The following is a 17,345-nucleotide window of genomic DNA, read 5'->3' on the forward strand; positions in this document are numbered from 1 at the left end:
AATTAATTCAATTATTTTTTTTCTTCTGTGTTCAATTAATTCAATTAATTTTTTGATTATTTTAATTTCCTAGTTATTCAATTAATTATTTTAATTCAATTAATTTGTTTAATTCAATTAATTTGTTTATTTTAATTCAATTAATTTAATTCAATTAATTTCCTGGTTATTCAATTAATTATTTTAATTCAATTAATTTGTTTAATTCAATTAATTTGTTTATTTTAATTCAATTAATTTAATTCAATCAATTTCTTGATCATTTTAATTTCCTGGTTATTCAATTAATTATTTTAATTCAATTAATTTGTTTAATTCAATTAATTCAATTAATTTGTTTATTTTAATTCAATTAATTTAATTCAATTAATTTCCTGATTATTTTAATTTCCTAGTTATTCAATTAATTATTTTAATTCAATTAATTTCAACTATTTTAATTTATTTATGTTATTTAATGTTGTTAAAATATGTTCTTTAATTTCTTTATGCTGAAACATTGAATTGCTTGTTGGATAGAATTAATGTCGAAGTCAAGTGAAAGTAAAAAAGATCCGGCATGGCAATATGCACGGATGGTAAATCCCCAAAACCTTTCAAAGTTCATTTGTAACTTTTGCAACAAAGAAATGAATGGCGGTGTTTACTGAGTCAAGTAACATCTTGCTGGTGGTTATAAAAATGTTGTTGCTTGTAAAAAATGTCCATCTCATGTCAAAGATGAAATTAATGACTATATGTCTCAAAAAAGTCAATCAAAGGTGCAATTGAGGATGGTTCCTGATTTTGATGAGATGGATAATGATGATGATGATGATGATGAAATTCTTGAGATAAATCAACATGGTAAAAAGCCTGTTTCTACTCAAGGTTCTATCCGTCGAGAACAAGGAAGTAACTCCTCCAAATCTATTGGTTCCAAACAACCAAAGCAAAAGGGACCCATGGATGTGTACTTCACCCCTGATTCAGAAGTTGCGGTGCAAAATCGTAAAGCCAAGGGAAAGCAAACAAGAATTGATGATAATGATCCTAGTAAGAAGGTGTTGAGAGATCAGGCTCTTGTTTGGTTTTCGAGGTAGATGTATGATACGGGTATACCTTTCAATGTTGTGAACTACAATAGTTTTGGGCCAATGGTTGAAGCTTTTGGGCAATATGGTCCTGGCATGAAACCACCAAGCTACCATGAGGTGCGGGTTCCTTATTTACAGAAAGAGGTAGACCACACTAATAAGACCATGCAGGATCATAAAAAAGATTGGGTAACATATGGATGCTCTTTAATAGCCGATGGGTGGAAGGACAAAAGAAACAGAGCATTAATTAATTTTTTGGTTAATTGCCCAAGAGGATCAATGTTTATTGAATCCGTTGAGGCTTCTAGCTTATCCAAGGATGCAAATAAGATGTTTGAATTGCTTGACAACTTTGTGGAGCGTATTGGTGAAGCCAACGTGGTTCAAGTTGTTACAGATAGTGCCTCAGCAAATGTGTTGGCCGGTTAGTAACTTAGTAGTATACATTTACTTAGTACTTACTTACAATATGAATATGCAATTCTCATATTATTCTTTTTTAAAAAAAAAAAAAAACTTGTAATAGGGAAGTTTTTGGAGGCAAAGCAACCACATTTGTATTGGGCACCATGTGCAGCTCATTGCTTGAACTTGATGTTGGAGGACATTTTCAAAATTCCCAACTTCAACAAGACATTTGAAAAGGCAATTGCGGTGCATGGTTATATAGTGAACCACTCTGGTTTGTTGAATATGATGAGGCAATTTACCCAGTGCAAGGATTTGATCAAGCCACCAAAAACTCGATTTGCAACTGCTTTTCTAACTTTATCAAGGATTCATCAACAACAAACCAACTTGAAGAAGATGTTCACTTCAGAGGAATGGACCACAAGCAAATGGGCGAAGGAACCACAGGGTAAAAAGACCGCACAAGTCATATTAATGCCTTCTTTTTGGAACAATGTTCTTTATGCTCTCAAAATATCAAGTCCTCTTGTTCGTGTACTGCGATTGGTTGATGGTGAGAGAAAGCCTCCCATGGGATATATTTATGAGGCAATGGATAGGGCTAAAGAAGCCATTGCAAAATCATTTAATGGAAATGAAGAGAAGTACAAGGAGTTTTTTGAAATAATTGACAATAGATGGAATGTTCAATTGCATAGGCCTTTGCATGCAGCTGGGTATTATTTAAACCCAGAGTATTTTTACGCAAATCTGAATATTGAGAAAGATAAGGAAGTCATGTCAGGCCTGTATAAATGCATACAAAGGTTGGTCCCAAGCAATGAGACACAAGATAAAGTTTGCGCAGAGTTGACTACTTATAGGAAAGCTGTTGGTCTCTTTGGGATGGCTTTGGCCATTAGACAAAGAACTACAAGGGCACCAGGTGATCTATATTTTATACTTAAGTAATTTTAGTTAGTTTTTTATATTTTAAATATTCTTTCTAATTAATTAGTTATAATCAACAGCTGATTGGTGGAGTGCATATGGTTCTGAAGCGCCAAATTTGCAAACATTCACCATCAAAATTCTTAGTCTAACTTGTAGCTCATCTGGATGTGAGCGGAATTGGAGTGTGTTTGAACATGTGAGTACCTATTTTTAACTATAGTGAATATGAATACCTATAAATTTATTAATACTTAGATAAAAATTTGAATATTTTTATTTGGTTTGAATTTTTGCAGATTCACACCAAAAAGAGAAATAGGTTAGCTCAAAAACGTCTGAATGATTTGGTATTTGTTAAGTATAATAGAGCATTGAGACGTCGATACAATTCCCGTGACACTATTGATCCCATTGCTTTGACGGATGTTGATGAAAGTAATGAGTGGTTGGTTGGGAGGATGGAGGAGGAACTTGTCTTTGAGGATGATACTTTGACATGGGATGATGTTGCTAGAGCTACCGGAGTTGAGGAAAGTAGTCAAAGAACTAGATGAACAAGGGCAATAGAAAGGGGTTGTTCAACTTCAAAATCAGCAACTAGACCTAAATTGCAACTTATTGATGAGGAAGAGTCAATTTCAGATGGGGGAGAGGAAGAAGATGCAGAGGGATATGCTGAAGCCAATGATAATGAAGAAGAAGTTCATTTGCTTGATGTTGAAGATGATTTTTAGAACTTTTGGATTGGTGGATTGTATTTGTCTTTGTTGGATATTTTCTTTTGTTTATGGATATTTAGTATTTGGAATGATAACTGCATGATGGTTCTTGAAAATATTAATATTTTTGTCTATACCATTTATTTTTAAAAAATATCATTTCTGGTCGCCTCGCTTCGATGAAGCCCTCGCCTCGCCTCGTCGCCTCGGTTCACTTTTCGCCTTAAAAAACACTGTTTAAAATATTACACTTTCCACGACGTGCAATTGCTGTCGTGAAAGGGATGACCAAAAAAAAATAGCGCCAAAATAAAATTTTGAGCGTCAAACATCAAAAAATTTTAAAAAAATTTAAAAAAAAAGAGGAAAGAAGCAATCAAAAGCCCCCAACTTTTTAGTCCCCAACATCAATCTAAAAAAAGAAAACCTCAAAGCATTTTCTGTGCAGTGAGGAGGGTGACAAAGAAGAAGAAGAGACACTATGATGAATCCTCCATCTCCATCACCATATCTCACATTTCTTCCTTCACCCCCTAAGACTAACCCTAACCCTAACCATAATCCTTACCTTAACTTCTTCTATTCTCATCTTCACCACAATCCGTCTTCTACTACCACCACCAACTCAATCACTTCACCACCTCCACCTCCGCCTCTACCGTAGCCTCCCGATCTCCCAACCACTCTCTCAACACTCAAACACCTCATCCATCTCTTTGAAAACCACCCTTCACTCCATCTCCACTCCCCTCCCCACCACTGTCACTGCCACCACCACTGCCCTCTGCCCATGTCCTTTCAATTTCCAGTACTACCTTCCGCTGGAATCCCTCTTCCGTCACTTCCTCCAATGCCCTTCTTTCCCTTCCCCCCTTCTCAACTTCGACCTTCTCATACTCCATTCACTGCGCTATCCCAACACTCTCAAACCCTCCCAACAACTCTTTAATTAGAACCGCTTCCTTCAAACCCTACACGATCCCAACTCCAACCTCTATTTCTTCCTCGATGAATACTGCGACTTCAGCCCCAATTTCTTCTACCGTAATTGCCCTGGCGTAGTTAGCTCTGTCAATCGAGATAGTTTGAGTCAAACCTTCGCTCTCCTAAGTATTCTATCGATTCAATGTGCAAATTTTGTAGGCAGTGATAATGGTGAAATTAAGGGTTTTTCTAGGAATTGTGTTAGGCTTCTTCCTTCGGAGTTGTGGCTTGTTAGGAGTAAAATTGATTCATGGAGGGATTATCATATTGCCTATTGGTAAAGAGTTCTTCGGAGCATTTTGTGTTCTGTTATGGCTGAAGATTGTGATTTCCTCAGATGGGTGATTGTGAATTCGCCTCGTTATGATGTTGTGATTGATGTGCCTATGAGGGACCATATAGTTTTGCTTTTTTAGCTTTGTTTGAATGCAATTGTGAGGGAAACTATAGGTTTGGTGGATTTAGTATTGAACAGAGATGTGAGGGAGTTGAATCCGGCTGCTGTGAGTTTAAAGTGTCTCATTTTGGACCTCAAAGTCTATCATTGATGTCTCTTTGCTGGTTGATGTATGCGACCGTGGTGCTATTTTTTTAAAGCAGCAGGTTCTTGCTGCTTCAGAGAGAAGTAGGCAGCTGTTTTTGTTTGTTGTATGATGAAATTTAATTGGAATTTTACTATAATTGAGTGAAATTGTTGGATTGTTTGGCAAAATATGAATGTGTAAGTTATTTTTATATGGAATTAAGAAAAAATTGATGGGTAATTAGGAAAAATTGAGTGAAAAATTATGTTAAAATTGTAGGGGTTAGTTGATAAATCTGCTGGAATTCTAAATTGTTTGGTAAAATAAGTTGAAATTCAAAAAAAAACAATCTTTAATTTTCCTGGATTTTAAAGGTATATTTATCTCAAAAAAACCCTCTAACTTTTGTTCCATATACTAGTGTCTTCGTAGTGCCATTCTCTTCACCACTTTACTCTCTAATACTCTGTTTCTTCTCCACCCCCACAGCTTTCCACCGTGTTCAACCCTTCGATGTTGTCTGCCTCAACGGTCTGTCCTTTTTCTCTCTCTCTCTCTCTCTCTCTCTCTATCTCTCTCTCTATATACACATATATATATATATATATATATGTCTCAGACATTTGTATTTTTTGAATTTACAGATGATGGTTCAGATTCATCCCCAGCTTTCTCTCCCAAACAAAGAAAGCTTTCGTATACCACTGTAAAGCTCTCTACTTTTTTGCAGATTTTATTGAATTTGAATAATTTAGCAACTTAGAATGTGGGTCTTTGTTTGAAATTGATTTGAGTATTGGTATTAATTTGAATTTTGGTTGAGAAGGTAGATAAGAATGAGAAATTCATAGAGGTTGTTGATTGTGAAAATAAGGAAGAGGCTGATTGGCTACCTCAACCTCCTAAAGTTTCAACATATACACTAAAACTTGGTGAGGATTCAACTATAAAGGAGTTGAGGTATATTCCCGTTTTTGGTTTCAACTTAATGGGTTAGCTTAGGAATTCATTTTATGGTTTGGGACACCCTTGCCTTCTCTTCCTCTATATCTAATATTTGGTTACTTCGATTGTGTATTTTTGTATCATGTATGTGTATGGTGAAAATTGATTGAATACACTTGGTATGATTTTAGCCTCTATATGCTCTGATTCTGTTCATATGCATTAACTTTGTTGATTGTCTAAAATTCACCAAAAAAAAAAAAAAAAAATCATTTTGCTCTGAAATTTTGATATACCCTCTATCAATGAGTTATTGGTATACCCGCATTTTTGTAAGATCATGGGATGCATTTTGAGTTTCGAAAACCTCTTGTCTTTACGGTTGGATCCTATAGATTTTTGGGAGTAGCAGTTAACCCTCACTTTGTTTCTATGCCATTTTCTCTAAAAATATCCTTATTAAGTGAAACCAATGCCAAATGTTTGATATATGAGATACCTTTCTATCTACACAAGAATCATTGAAAAATATTAATTATTGAGAGAGTTATGATCATTTTTCTAAAACGCGACAGGAACGGACCAGCACTGCTTAAACCTGTATTTTCACCCCCTTGATGTGATTTTTAGACTTTCCATCCTTCTAATAAGATATCCCTAACTCAAATACCTTTCCAATGGTTCTGGTCTCACTTAGTTTGGACATCGTTTGATTTATGTTCTAGCACTAACATCCTACAGTGACTGGAAATAAACAGGTAGAAATGGAGTATGGAAATTTGGAGGAAATTTAAAAACTGTGACATCTAGAAAACTTTTTATGCGAAAGAATTCAAAACCATTCAGAGTTTCCTCGACAAGGAACTTGTCAATGGGCGAAAAATCTTTGAATGTTATGACCGCTAACCTCGATTCTAATCATTGGGGCTGCAAACGAACTGAGCCAAGCCGAGCTTTGCTGAGCTCGAGCTCGACTTGTTTATTTATCGATCTCGCTTATTAAGCTTGAGCTCGACTCAATGAGAAATTGGGCTCCAGTTCGGCTCGGAGTGTTAACATTAATGAAACTCAAGCTCGGCTCGATAATTTTTTTTAATATTATTTATATTATTTAAAAAAAAATTATTTATATTATCATTTAATATATAATTTAAATAAAGATAAACGACCCGAATTTGACATGCCAAGCCGAGCCCAGAGAAGTTCTTAGAGTGAGAGAGCTAGATTCCAAGCTTGATCTTTAGAGTTTGAATCGTTTGATCCGTGTTTTGAGGTTAGATTCTTGATTTACTCTTGTTGTTCTTTATGGTCATATGATCACATTGCATGATCTAGCATGATTCATGAGCCATGCATTGATTTAAAGTTTGGTTTTAGAAAGAGAAAATGAAGTTCTTGTGTTCTTCAAGAAAAACCTTATTTTGATCCGAAAGTTTGTAACAAGTTCTATGTTTTTGTGTTTGTTTTCAAGAAATCTTCAACTATGGGTGCCCAGGTCCATGATTTCGAACTCATATCATGAAATCTCAGATTTTGAATAAGAAGTTATGATTTTTGCAATCATGTTCTTCGTGTTCTTCATGTTCATGTTATTCATGTTCTTCAAGAGGAAATCCAGATTTCCAGACTTCATTTGCCTAAGTGTGGTCACTGAGGCCCACTCTTGCCTAGATCTCACACCTAGGCCAAGCATCGTATCTCACCTTGGCCTACCTTGCATGATCACTTGCACCTTAGCCTATCTTGCATGCACACCTAGGCCGACCACCACACACCTAGGCCGACCTTGGTACACCCTTGCCGACACCTTGTAACATCTCGGCAGGCGCACACCTAGGCCTAGGAGACCACACCTAGGCCAAGAGGTGTGGGACCTCGGCCAAGACCCCTTGAGTTCACCATTTTTGCCTAGATCATCTCTGTGCATCCATTCCAAGACTTGGTTGGTACCCAGCATGCTTTCCCTAGAAGAAAAACAGTGTTTTAACTCCCAACATGTTTTCCCTAGAAGAAAAATAGTGTTTTAACTCCCAGCACATGTTTTTCTTTGTCTTGACTTGGTTTTGGAAAGAAATGATGGGATATTTTCCCTCATGTAAAGCTTGTTTTGAAAGTGCATTTCATAACCATCTTTGAGCATTCCTTCTTGTCCTCTTGAAGTGTATTCAGTGGACTTTTATTATGTATTTGTAGGTCTTGGATCCTTGCCTTAATCCCTACACCTGAAGAGCTAAGTGAGTGGTATTTTTAATAAGTTATATTATAATGTTTTGATAAAGCTTTGCTTTGCTTTGTTTTGGAAAAGTATTTGATCAAGTATGAATGATTATCCACTAGTTTTTGTATCAAGTATTATGTTTGTTTTGAGGACATTCTTGGAAGGTCCTTTCATGCTAGGGGACGTTAAGCCTAAGTAGCACCATTGTTTGAGATATCTCTGCCATCGACGGTCTTGTACGGATGGTACCACCGACAGTCTTGTACGGGTGGGTTTATCTAATCGATTCTGGGTTGGTTATTCCTTTGTTTTGTTTGGAATGTCATCCTTTGTGTTATGTAGATGTTAGTAAACATCCCAAGAAGCTTTGAAAGACTTTCATTGATGAACTTGATTCATCCCATGTTTTGTTACAAATTATGATATGTATTGTTTTGATAAAGATCTCGGATATCATTCATTCAAACCTTTATTACTTATATTATTCACTGAGTATCCAAGCTCACCCTCTCTTTTATATATATGTAGGTGGCAAGCAAGAAGGCGGTGACGCCTAGATGTTATTTGCAAGTTGTTTTCGGATTCATGTTTTGCTAGCATCTTGAAGATTATGCTTCTTAGTTTGTGATTCATGTCTTTTGTATATTTTAGCTTGAGAAATCTTTTGATCAAGATGTAACATGTATTATATTTTATTTGTGTTCAAGTTGTAAAACCATGTTAAGATGTATGTCATTTCATTTGATCTATGTATAGCTCTTATGGACTACTTAGATTTAAATTTGCTTCCGCACATGTAAGCCCCATATGTATACTTTGATTGTGTGTGAATCTTTGTAAGTTGGCCTTTGGTAATCTCAGATTACTGGCCATCACGACACCATTCTACTAGGGGCGGAATGGGGTCGTGACAGATTGGTATTAGAGCACCGGTTCCTTATAGTACGTTATTCACACACTTTGAGTCCTAAAGAGCATAGGATATCCCTTAGAATGATGTTAGGATTGCATCATATTGCTTGCTACTTGACAAGGTGTGCATCATCTTAGCATGATCATCTGTTACTTGCATACACGTCTATATGTTCAGTTGATTTTAAAAAGTCACATTTTGCATACTCCTTGCATCATGAGAAGGGGGAGACCTCAAGTTAGACAAGATAAATCCGAGGATAGGTTAGGCAGATTAGAAAGGATGGTAGAGGGTTTGGCCTATGAGTTGAGGCAAGCAAGGCAACAGAACACTAGTACTATATCTACTCAGGCTGGGCGGACAGATGGCCGACATGCAGTTCCACCTCCATCTTCTCCAGTGCCGCAAGTGCCTCCACAGCCAGCTTTGTACGGGGACGGCACGTTGACCTTGATCAAAGAATTCAAGAAGACGAATCCGCCAAAATTCCATGGAGGTATAGAGCCAATAAAGGCAGAACCATGGGTTCTTGAGATGGAGAAGTTGTTTGAGATCTTTCCCAGCACCGACGCCCAGAAGGTGTCATTGGTAGCATTCACACTGGACGATGATGCTCGTAGGTGGTGGATGATGATCCGAGAAGGTAATCTAGAATTAACTTGGGCCAGATTTTTGGAGTTATTCTATGACAAGCATTTCCCTCTTAGTGTCCGAGATCGCAAAACCACAGAATTCTAGACTTTGACATAGGGTAACAAAACAGTGGCTGAATATGATCGTGCTTTCACCGAGTTAACAAGGTATGCACCTCACACGGTTAATAATGAATACAGGAAAGCTAGGAAGTTTGAGAGTGGACTTCGGGGACTAATACAAGATCAGGTTAATATGCTCAACATGTCGACTTATGCCGGAGTGTTAGATAAAGCCATCCTGGCAGAAGCTAACTTGAACAAATACCAGAGTTCGGGGGAGAATCAGAGAAAGAGGCAAGATTATGACAATCGCCAAGCACCGTCCGATGTCACGAAGAAGGTAAATGTGGGTAGTTCAAGCAACTCAAATCAGGAAAGTGGCACTAGGATGACATGTACAAGTTGCGAGAAGCAACATTTTGGAGTTTGTCATCGGGCATCTGGAGCATGCTTTGAGTGCGGTGAGATGGGGAATCGTATTAAGGATTGTCCCAAGGTAAAGGCTAAAGATGGTAAGAAGATATGAGAATCCGACATCCGGAGTTATTTTTGGGGCAAGGTAACTTAAGTTTGGGGACCAAACTTGTTTAAGGAGGGTAGACTGTAATAACCCTCATTCTTGTCTTAGCCACGTTCATGTGCATTTTCATGATTTTGTCTTGTTAAGCTTGCATTTGTAGACTTTGACTTGTTTTGCTTAAGTAAAGATCCCTGTCTTGTTTTGTGCTTATGTGTTTTGCCTAAGTGTTAAATGCATGCTTTGTTCCTTGCTTGCTGTCTCAAGCCTAGGTCATGTTAAGCCTAGGTCATGTGAAGCCTAGGTCGTATCAAGCCTAGGTCACACCTTTGACCCGCTTACACCTAGGCCGTTGAGCGCCAACACCTAGGACCACCTTGGAACTACTTTGGTTGACCTCCACCATCACCTAGGCATATTGGCTGAGATGTCATCATCTAGGCCGAGGTGTGCATCCCCTAGGCCGAGATGTTATCATCTAGGCGTTCTAGATCTTTGATCCCTGCACCTAGCGATCTCGTTCCGGGACTGGTATGACCTAGACCGAGGTGTGGCACATCTATGCCAAGGTGTGGCACAGCTACGTCAAGTGTTATCCTTCCAAGCCGAGATCATTGAGACCTTACTTGCCGAAGCCTATGTCTTGATCCGAGGTCCTTGCACCCACATCAATCAACACATTGGCAATAGAATTGCATAACAGGAAAGTACCTCTCACTACCGAAGGTGCTAGCACTAAGTCTGGCATGATAACAACATACACACGCCCTGTAGGTCTCTTCTCCACTTGCTCACCCCTCGGAGCATAAGTCTGGTGCCCTGATTGAGCCAAAGAGGCTCCTTGATTGGCCCTTTAGGCTTAAGCTGACTGTGTTGGCTAATGGCTATGTGTCTGCCTCTAGCCAGACGCTCCAAATGTGTCATCCAACTAAGGGGAAAACCTCCTCACATGCCTTGCCTGCCCACACTGATAACAAGTAAGCGGCTGCCCACTCCTCTGACTTTGGCTCTGAGAATGAGCCGACGATGGTGCAGATTGTTGGCCTCCTCTCTTCTTCGGGCAAACTATAGACCTGTGACCCAACTGGCCATACTTGAAACAGGTAATCCCTTCCTGTCCACCTATCCCTGACCCAAAACTCAGTACAGGAAAAGTAGACCTAGACTGAGCTCCTTGGGACTGTTGTGGGGTGGAACCCCTTTGCCTATTACTATCCATTGTCTCCCCCTGACCCTATTGACTCCTCCTGGAGCCCCTCATACGTTCTTCTTCTGCCTGAACCACGATCACTAGATGCGTCGCCGCCTCCACAAGCCGCCCATTGTCCCTAATCATTGACCTGGCTACTTTGAACAAGAACCCGGTCCTCAACGTTTTCTCGAACTCGATACAATGACATTCCTCTGTCATTGCGAGTTCCGGTGCGAACCTAGACAAGCTAGTAAAGGTAACCTCAAACCCGGCTACCTGTGTGTTAAGTTGCTTGAGCTTTAGAAACTGATCCCTTAACTTCTCCGTGATAGTGAGAGGTAAAAACTTGTCCTGAAAAGCGTTGACGAAAGCCTCCCAGGTCACTCCAATGAGCCCACGTACATATTTCCATCATTGACCCACATCTCCCTTCAACTGGAAGGATGCCATGGTCACCTTCAAACCATCATCCTCGATACCCAGCATCTTGAACGTCTTTACCCTCTACTCGAACCATTCATCCGCTTTTAATGGCTCCTTCGGATCCCCCATAAACTCATTCGGGTTAGACTGGAAGAACTCCCTATTCAAGAAAAACGGCCATGACTCAGCAACCTAGGCTTGGACTTGATTCTCAACTCTAAGAATGTCCATAAATTCCTGCAAAGCCCTAGCTATTTCAGAAGCCAAAGCGCTCATGGCCTGCTGGCCAACTGGTCCGGCCACATTGGCCTGACCGACCCCTTCTTCCGGCGCCAGAATTTCATCTGGTAACGGCACCTTATGCCGTCTAGGCCTGCCACGCCTACCACCACCACGTCCTCGTATTGACATCCTAATAAAAGTAACACTAGACATTAGCACATTTACAGATGTGTCGAAGCTAACTGACTCGTGTCCTAATGCAATAGACAACATTTAATTCATTCCACATAGGCACCTAAGCACATAAACACATAAACACATACGAACTTTCTTTCTAGATAAGGATCATCCTACGGCGTTACCAGAGTTCTAGTTAGAAATAGCAGTGGTCAAGTTCTCTTCTAACAAGACTTCTAGAAACCCGTAAACCCAATCAATATCTGAGAAATTAAATTTCATACCAATAGAGTCACATAAGCATGTTATTACATAAGCATACTATACACACAAATATCTCTATCATGCAAGATAAACCCGTTGTGGTAAAAATCACTTCTCACGTACCCAAAGTATTCAACCCCGGTACACTCTGATACCAAGTTGTAATGCCCCGAAATAAATACAACAACCCATCCATAATATTTATTTAAAAGACGACACAAAGTGAAATAATTTACTTCCATTCATTCCAATTTCTTATAAAAAAGAGCAACACATGCAAATATACATTCATAAGTCTAACCCTGAATCTATAGCATGTGTTACATGGTAAAATACGAAAGATAAACAAATAAAAGAATGCCCTAAAGGCTTACAACTTTCCAAGTTAGTGCTTGGTTACAACAAAATGGATTTAAATCCCTATACATATAAAAGCCTTTAGCTTGTACAAAACAAATACACAATTAAACAAAATAAAGCTCTAGCTCTGTGTCCTCCCAAGCTATTGCCTTGGCGGAGGCATATCATCTGTACCTGAAATGTTTTTCCTAGATAGGGTGAGCAAAAGCCTAGTAGAAATAATCCAGCACAACATATGAATCTTAACAAAACTATAAGGGTAACATGCACATGCAATGCTCATGACAAAACATTTTATATCTCTTTCAAATCATGCCATACCAGGTTTATATTACCATTCATGAAACACATTTCTTTTTATAGAAAACCGATTTGTGAATATAGCTCTGCGAATTTCTAGTTACGTGTCTGCTAGCAGGCTATACAAGCACTACGCTTTTGTCATTTTTACCGGTATTAAACGAAAGGCTCGACACCTATCTGCGCGGGTTTCTGGTCTTTCACCAAGGACACACAGGCCAATTTATCTTAGTAACCACACCCCCCACCTAGATTCACCAAGTACTCATCATTTTCTCAAAGCAATGTAATTATTAAAAATGTGTAAATGTATGACAATGCTTGATGCAATGAAAAAAAAAAAAAAGAGTTTTCATTCTCTTAGTCCTCATGTAATTGCTACAACAATCATAGTTATCCTTCACCGATAGCCCAAAACAGATATCTCTAAATAAATAAAATAATTTTCGTAAAAATAAACTTCCCAAATTTCGAGATATGAGTGGTAATACATACCCAACTCCACCATCTTATTCAACAACAATTAAATTCCATATTTCCAACATCAATATCACTATTTATACAAAATCAACATTTAAGGCAAAATCCCTCTTCCAAAATCACTTCCAACTTTCAAAACCAACCATTTTGTCACTTCTACACCTCATTACCAACCACACAATCATTTCCATGAAACCATTTGAAAACTCCTATATTTACCTTCGAACCCAAAATCCAAGATTTGTTCAAAAGTCCATTCCCTTAACAAGGTGGTTTTATAAAAACAAATAGCTAGTTAAAACCCATGAAGAGGTGTGAAGAATCCCTACCTCAAGCTTAGAAGGGTGAAAGAGATGAACTTGGAAAACTTGACGTCAACGAAATCACGAGCCATTCGGATCAAAGGAAAACTCTTGACGCGATCTACACTTTATCTCAAAAGATCAAGGTGAGAAGACACCTCTAGGTGAGTAGATCTAAGGATTTAAGTGAGAAAAACTGAATGTTAAGAGAAAGAGAGAGAGTTACAGGTGAGAAAAAGAGAAACAACTAATGAAAGAAAGAGACTTTGGGTCTATTTATAGTGACTAGGTATTAATAAAATAGTAGTTCCAAGGTTAAATGAAAAGAACAAGTCAAAAATCCACAAAAACTAGGGCCCAAGTCGAAAAAAATCTGGAAAATGAGTCATGAGGGTTGACCCCTACAATAATGGTGTCAACCCACAAGAAGAAAAGCTGAGACACTTGTGTTTGGCAGCAGGCAAGGTGTCGACACTAAGGGGTTGTTTGGGATGTTCTAAATAAGTCCACTTTTTGACTTTTTATGAAATATGGGTTGGGTTTGAAGTGATGTGGTAGAGAGGTGATGTGACTTAAATAAGATGATGTGACTTAAATAGGATAGTGACTTTTTGAGTTTTTTAGGAGATGCCAAACCTAGCCTAAATTTCAGCAAGCAAACCCCAGATTTTGCAATAGACAAGGGTCGACCCACCCCTGACTGGGGTTGACCCTTGACGCCAACAAAAGAAGCAAGTGTTGACACCACCAAGGTTGGTGTCGAACCTAAATTTCTATAGCTACCCAGGGACACAGCAACAAGAAGGTGTCAACACCTCCCAGACTAGTGTCGACCCTTGGAACAAAAAAAAGACAATGAAAAAGATGACAGTGTCGACACCAACAAGGGTGTTGTCGACCCCTGAAGCCAAAGCCAACACAAGGAGAAAGGAACGACCATCACGAATATGGTTTCCCAGATTCAAAGGTAATAAATGGGCCAGGTCTAAATCAAGATCGCTATAGTTACTGTTGATAACACTTGAATATTTAAGCAAATGGGGTTTCAAATTAAGCATGGTCATAGTTTAGTGGTTGCTAAGTTAAATCTCTTTAGTGAGATTTTGAGTGTCACCTAATTTATTAAAAATATTGAAATTATTTTAATAGTTGTAATTTATGTTTGCAATTATATTGTTGCATCATGTTTACAATCTTATTATTTTTCTCTAAGTTAAATCTCTTTGATGAGATTTTGAGTGTCACTTAATTTATTAAAATTGTTGAAATTATTTTAATTGTTGTAATTTATGTTTTCAATTATATTATTGTATCATTTTTACAATCTCATTATTTTTCTCTTAAAAAAGTTAGGTTTGTTATGTTTTCTTACCGTGTTGCGAAACTCACGGCATATGTTTTGTTGCCCTGGCATTCTACGCCAAATTTTGATGAGGAAAGAAAGAAAGTAGAAAACGAAATTGACGATAACCAGAAATACCACATCAAAATAGAGAAGCTTCACCAAAAGTACCGCACTGAGACGTAGCGATCTCTCTCCTCATATCTCCTTCGATCGGATAACTGAGATCTCTCTAACGATGACCTCTCCTCCTTCATCGACAGTAGGTTTGGTGAGAAGGCAAAAAATGGTAAGGGCATAATTGGGGTCGTGGGTTAGGCGATGATAATGATGATATTGCTACCTCACCATAGTGAGGAGACAGAGAATGACGGGGGTGTAGTTGGCATTGGTGGGTAGCAAGTGCTGAGGTCGGAAATGAGTGAGAGAGCATAGAGAGAGATTACGTTTGAAAAGAGAGAGAGAGAGAGAGAGAGAGAGAGAGAGAGAGAGAGAGGGAGAGAGAGAGAGAGCAATGGTTAAGGTTTAGAAAAAAATAGAGAGAGTGTGAGAGAGAGAGCAATGGTTAAGGTTTGGAAAAAAATAGAGAGAGTGTGGGACTATGTGATGGACATTTGAGGATTGGGACCATGTATATGATATATATATATATATATATATATAAGGGGTTTTTTTGGTTATTTTGCTTAAACTTTTCCTTTTGGACAAAGTATTTCAACACCTAAACTTTTGGCCAAACAAAATTAAGATTTGGATTTATGAACCGAGTGCCCTAAGATTTATATAATTTTTAAAATTAATTACATAAACATCTTTTAACTATTACACATAATCACTTTTATCTCATTCAATTTTAAAATTATATATATTTTGACCAATCGATTATAAATTCTATCACTTTCACTTTAGACGATATATTTGTATGAATTTTAATACCAAAAGAGTTTACGATTATAAAATTGACGGACAAAATAATATTTACGGAAAAGTGAACAAATATCCCTCTAATTAACCCTACTCTTTATTATCTATCAATCACTCAACAACAATTAATTTCATAATAAAACTATGCACAGAAATGCAAAACATATAACAAAACAACAAGAAGTCTCACTCGGTATTTTTGTAACTATACACCTAACACTACGTGTGGGTGTTATTTTTAACCTGACGACCAAATAGGAAACTTAGTTGGAGAGCACGCGGCAGAATATATTAAGCCAACACCTGTGCACAAGAAGACAAAAAAATACCGCGGTGACTCATCCACCCAAGGGCACTCCGACGATTAAGTCAGTCAACTTATCTCTCAAAGATATCAAACAAGTACTCACTTCACAATCAAAAGCATACCTTAGACTCACGAGGGTGCCGTACTTTTATAATGACCAATATCCAGCTTTTCCTATAAGTCTTACTTCATGGGACTCTATCATTTACAAGGATAACATCTATCACAACACACATTATTCAGATTAAGATGAACTTCCTCATAAGTCTCATCTCTAGCCAAAGAGGTATCTATATATCATCTAGGATTCTTATCTTCTATCCAAATATCTCAAATTCCGACATTACTGCACCATATCTCGGTAATATCACAGCAACCTCGGCACCATGGCTCACCCACATGGCACCTTAGCTAACACCTCGGCCACATGGTGACCCTAAATATGCGTCTCCACAACTGCCCCTAGGTTTTATTACCTTGGTAACCTGAGGTGATGGAACCTATATCATCTGATCTTCTAACATGTCAGTTGAACAACATGTTATAGATACTTCTCCGACCAAAGTCATGACTCGTCGGCGTCAAGAAATAAGGACTCAACTGTCCACTCATCAAGAATCAAGAACCAACATGGTCTTTCATCCAAGATCAACATCTCAACCGAGATCGCACTATAAGCCGAGATCGTGACACGCTAGTTTGAGAAGGCCAAGAACCCAAGACACGTGTGAGCTGTTACGTCATAACTATCTCAACCGTATTGCCTCCACGTGTCATCACCAGATTGGAGTGTACCAATCACGTCCCCATCGTGTCGCATCAGTTCTGTCCCATGCCGCCTGACGTTAGCACAAGCACATCGCCCAAGGCCTCGAAATCATAACTTTTGGCTACCTTTTTCTAATTCTAACAAAACCTTTTACTTTTCTCATTTCATCTCTATTTGTGTCCTAAGACTCTCTCTCTCTCTCTCTCTCTCTCTTGGCCACTGCAAACCATCATCATTGTTCTTGAAGCTCTCATTGCTATGAATACTCCGTTCGTGCCCAAAGTTCAAACTCTACCAGCTGAACCAAACTAGCAACCAAGCACTTCATCAGCTGCTCCATGCATC

General features: G+C 38.3%; 1 protein-coding gene and 1 long non-coding RNA gene across 2 annotated transcripts; both read left to right on the forward strand.

Annotated features, from left to right (window-relative positions):
• The first annotated feature begins 1,762 nt into the window (after positions 1–1,762).
• LOC114322860 (uncharacterized) lies at positions 1,763–3,344 on the forward strand. The gene is made up of 2 exons (XM_082913618.1): positions 1,763–2,619; positions 2,720–3,344. Exon 1 carries the CDS (start codon positions 1,773–1,775, stop codon positions 2,439–2,441), a length of 669 nt encoding a protein of 222 aa, XP_082769744.1. The 5' UTR covers positions 1,763–1,772; the 3' UTR covers positions 2,442–2,619; positions 2,720–3,344.
• A 1,793-nt stretch (positions 3,345–5,137) lies between these two features.
• LOC145819739 (uncharacterized) lies at positions 5,138–5,610 on the forward strand. The gene is made up of 2 exons (XR_014360503.1): positions 5,138–5,181; positions 5,295–5,610. It is a non-coding gene; the product is annotated as an uncharacterized LOC145819739 (long non-coding RNA).
• The last annotated feature ends 11,735 nt before the right edge of the window (positions 5,611–17,345 follow it).

The sequence above is a fragment of the Camellia sinensis genome, chromosome 2 (assembly GCF_055761805.1).
Source record: "Camellia sinensis isolate YWXY chromosome 2, ASM5576180v1, whole genome shotgun sequence".
Classification (NCBI taxonomy): domain Eukaryota; kingdom Viridiplantae; phylum Streptophyta; class Magnoliopsida; order Ericales; family Theaceae; genus Camellia; species Camellia sinensis.

What these genes read in the sequence shown, in the direction of transcription:
- LOC114322860 (XM_082913618.1), top strand. Translation starts at nt 1,773, where the DNA reads ATGATGAGGCAATTTACCCAGTGCAAGGATTTGATCAAGCCACCAAAA.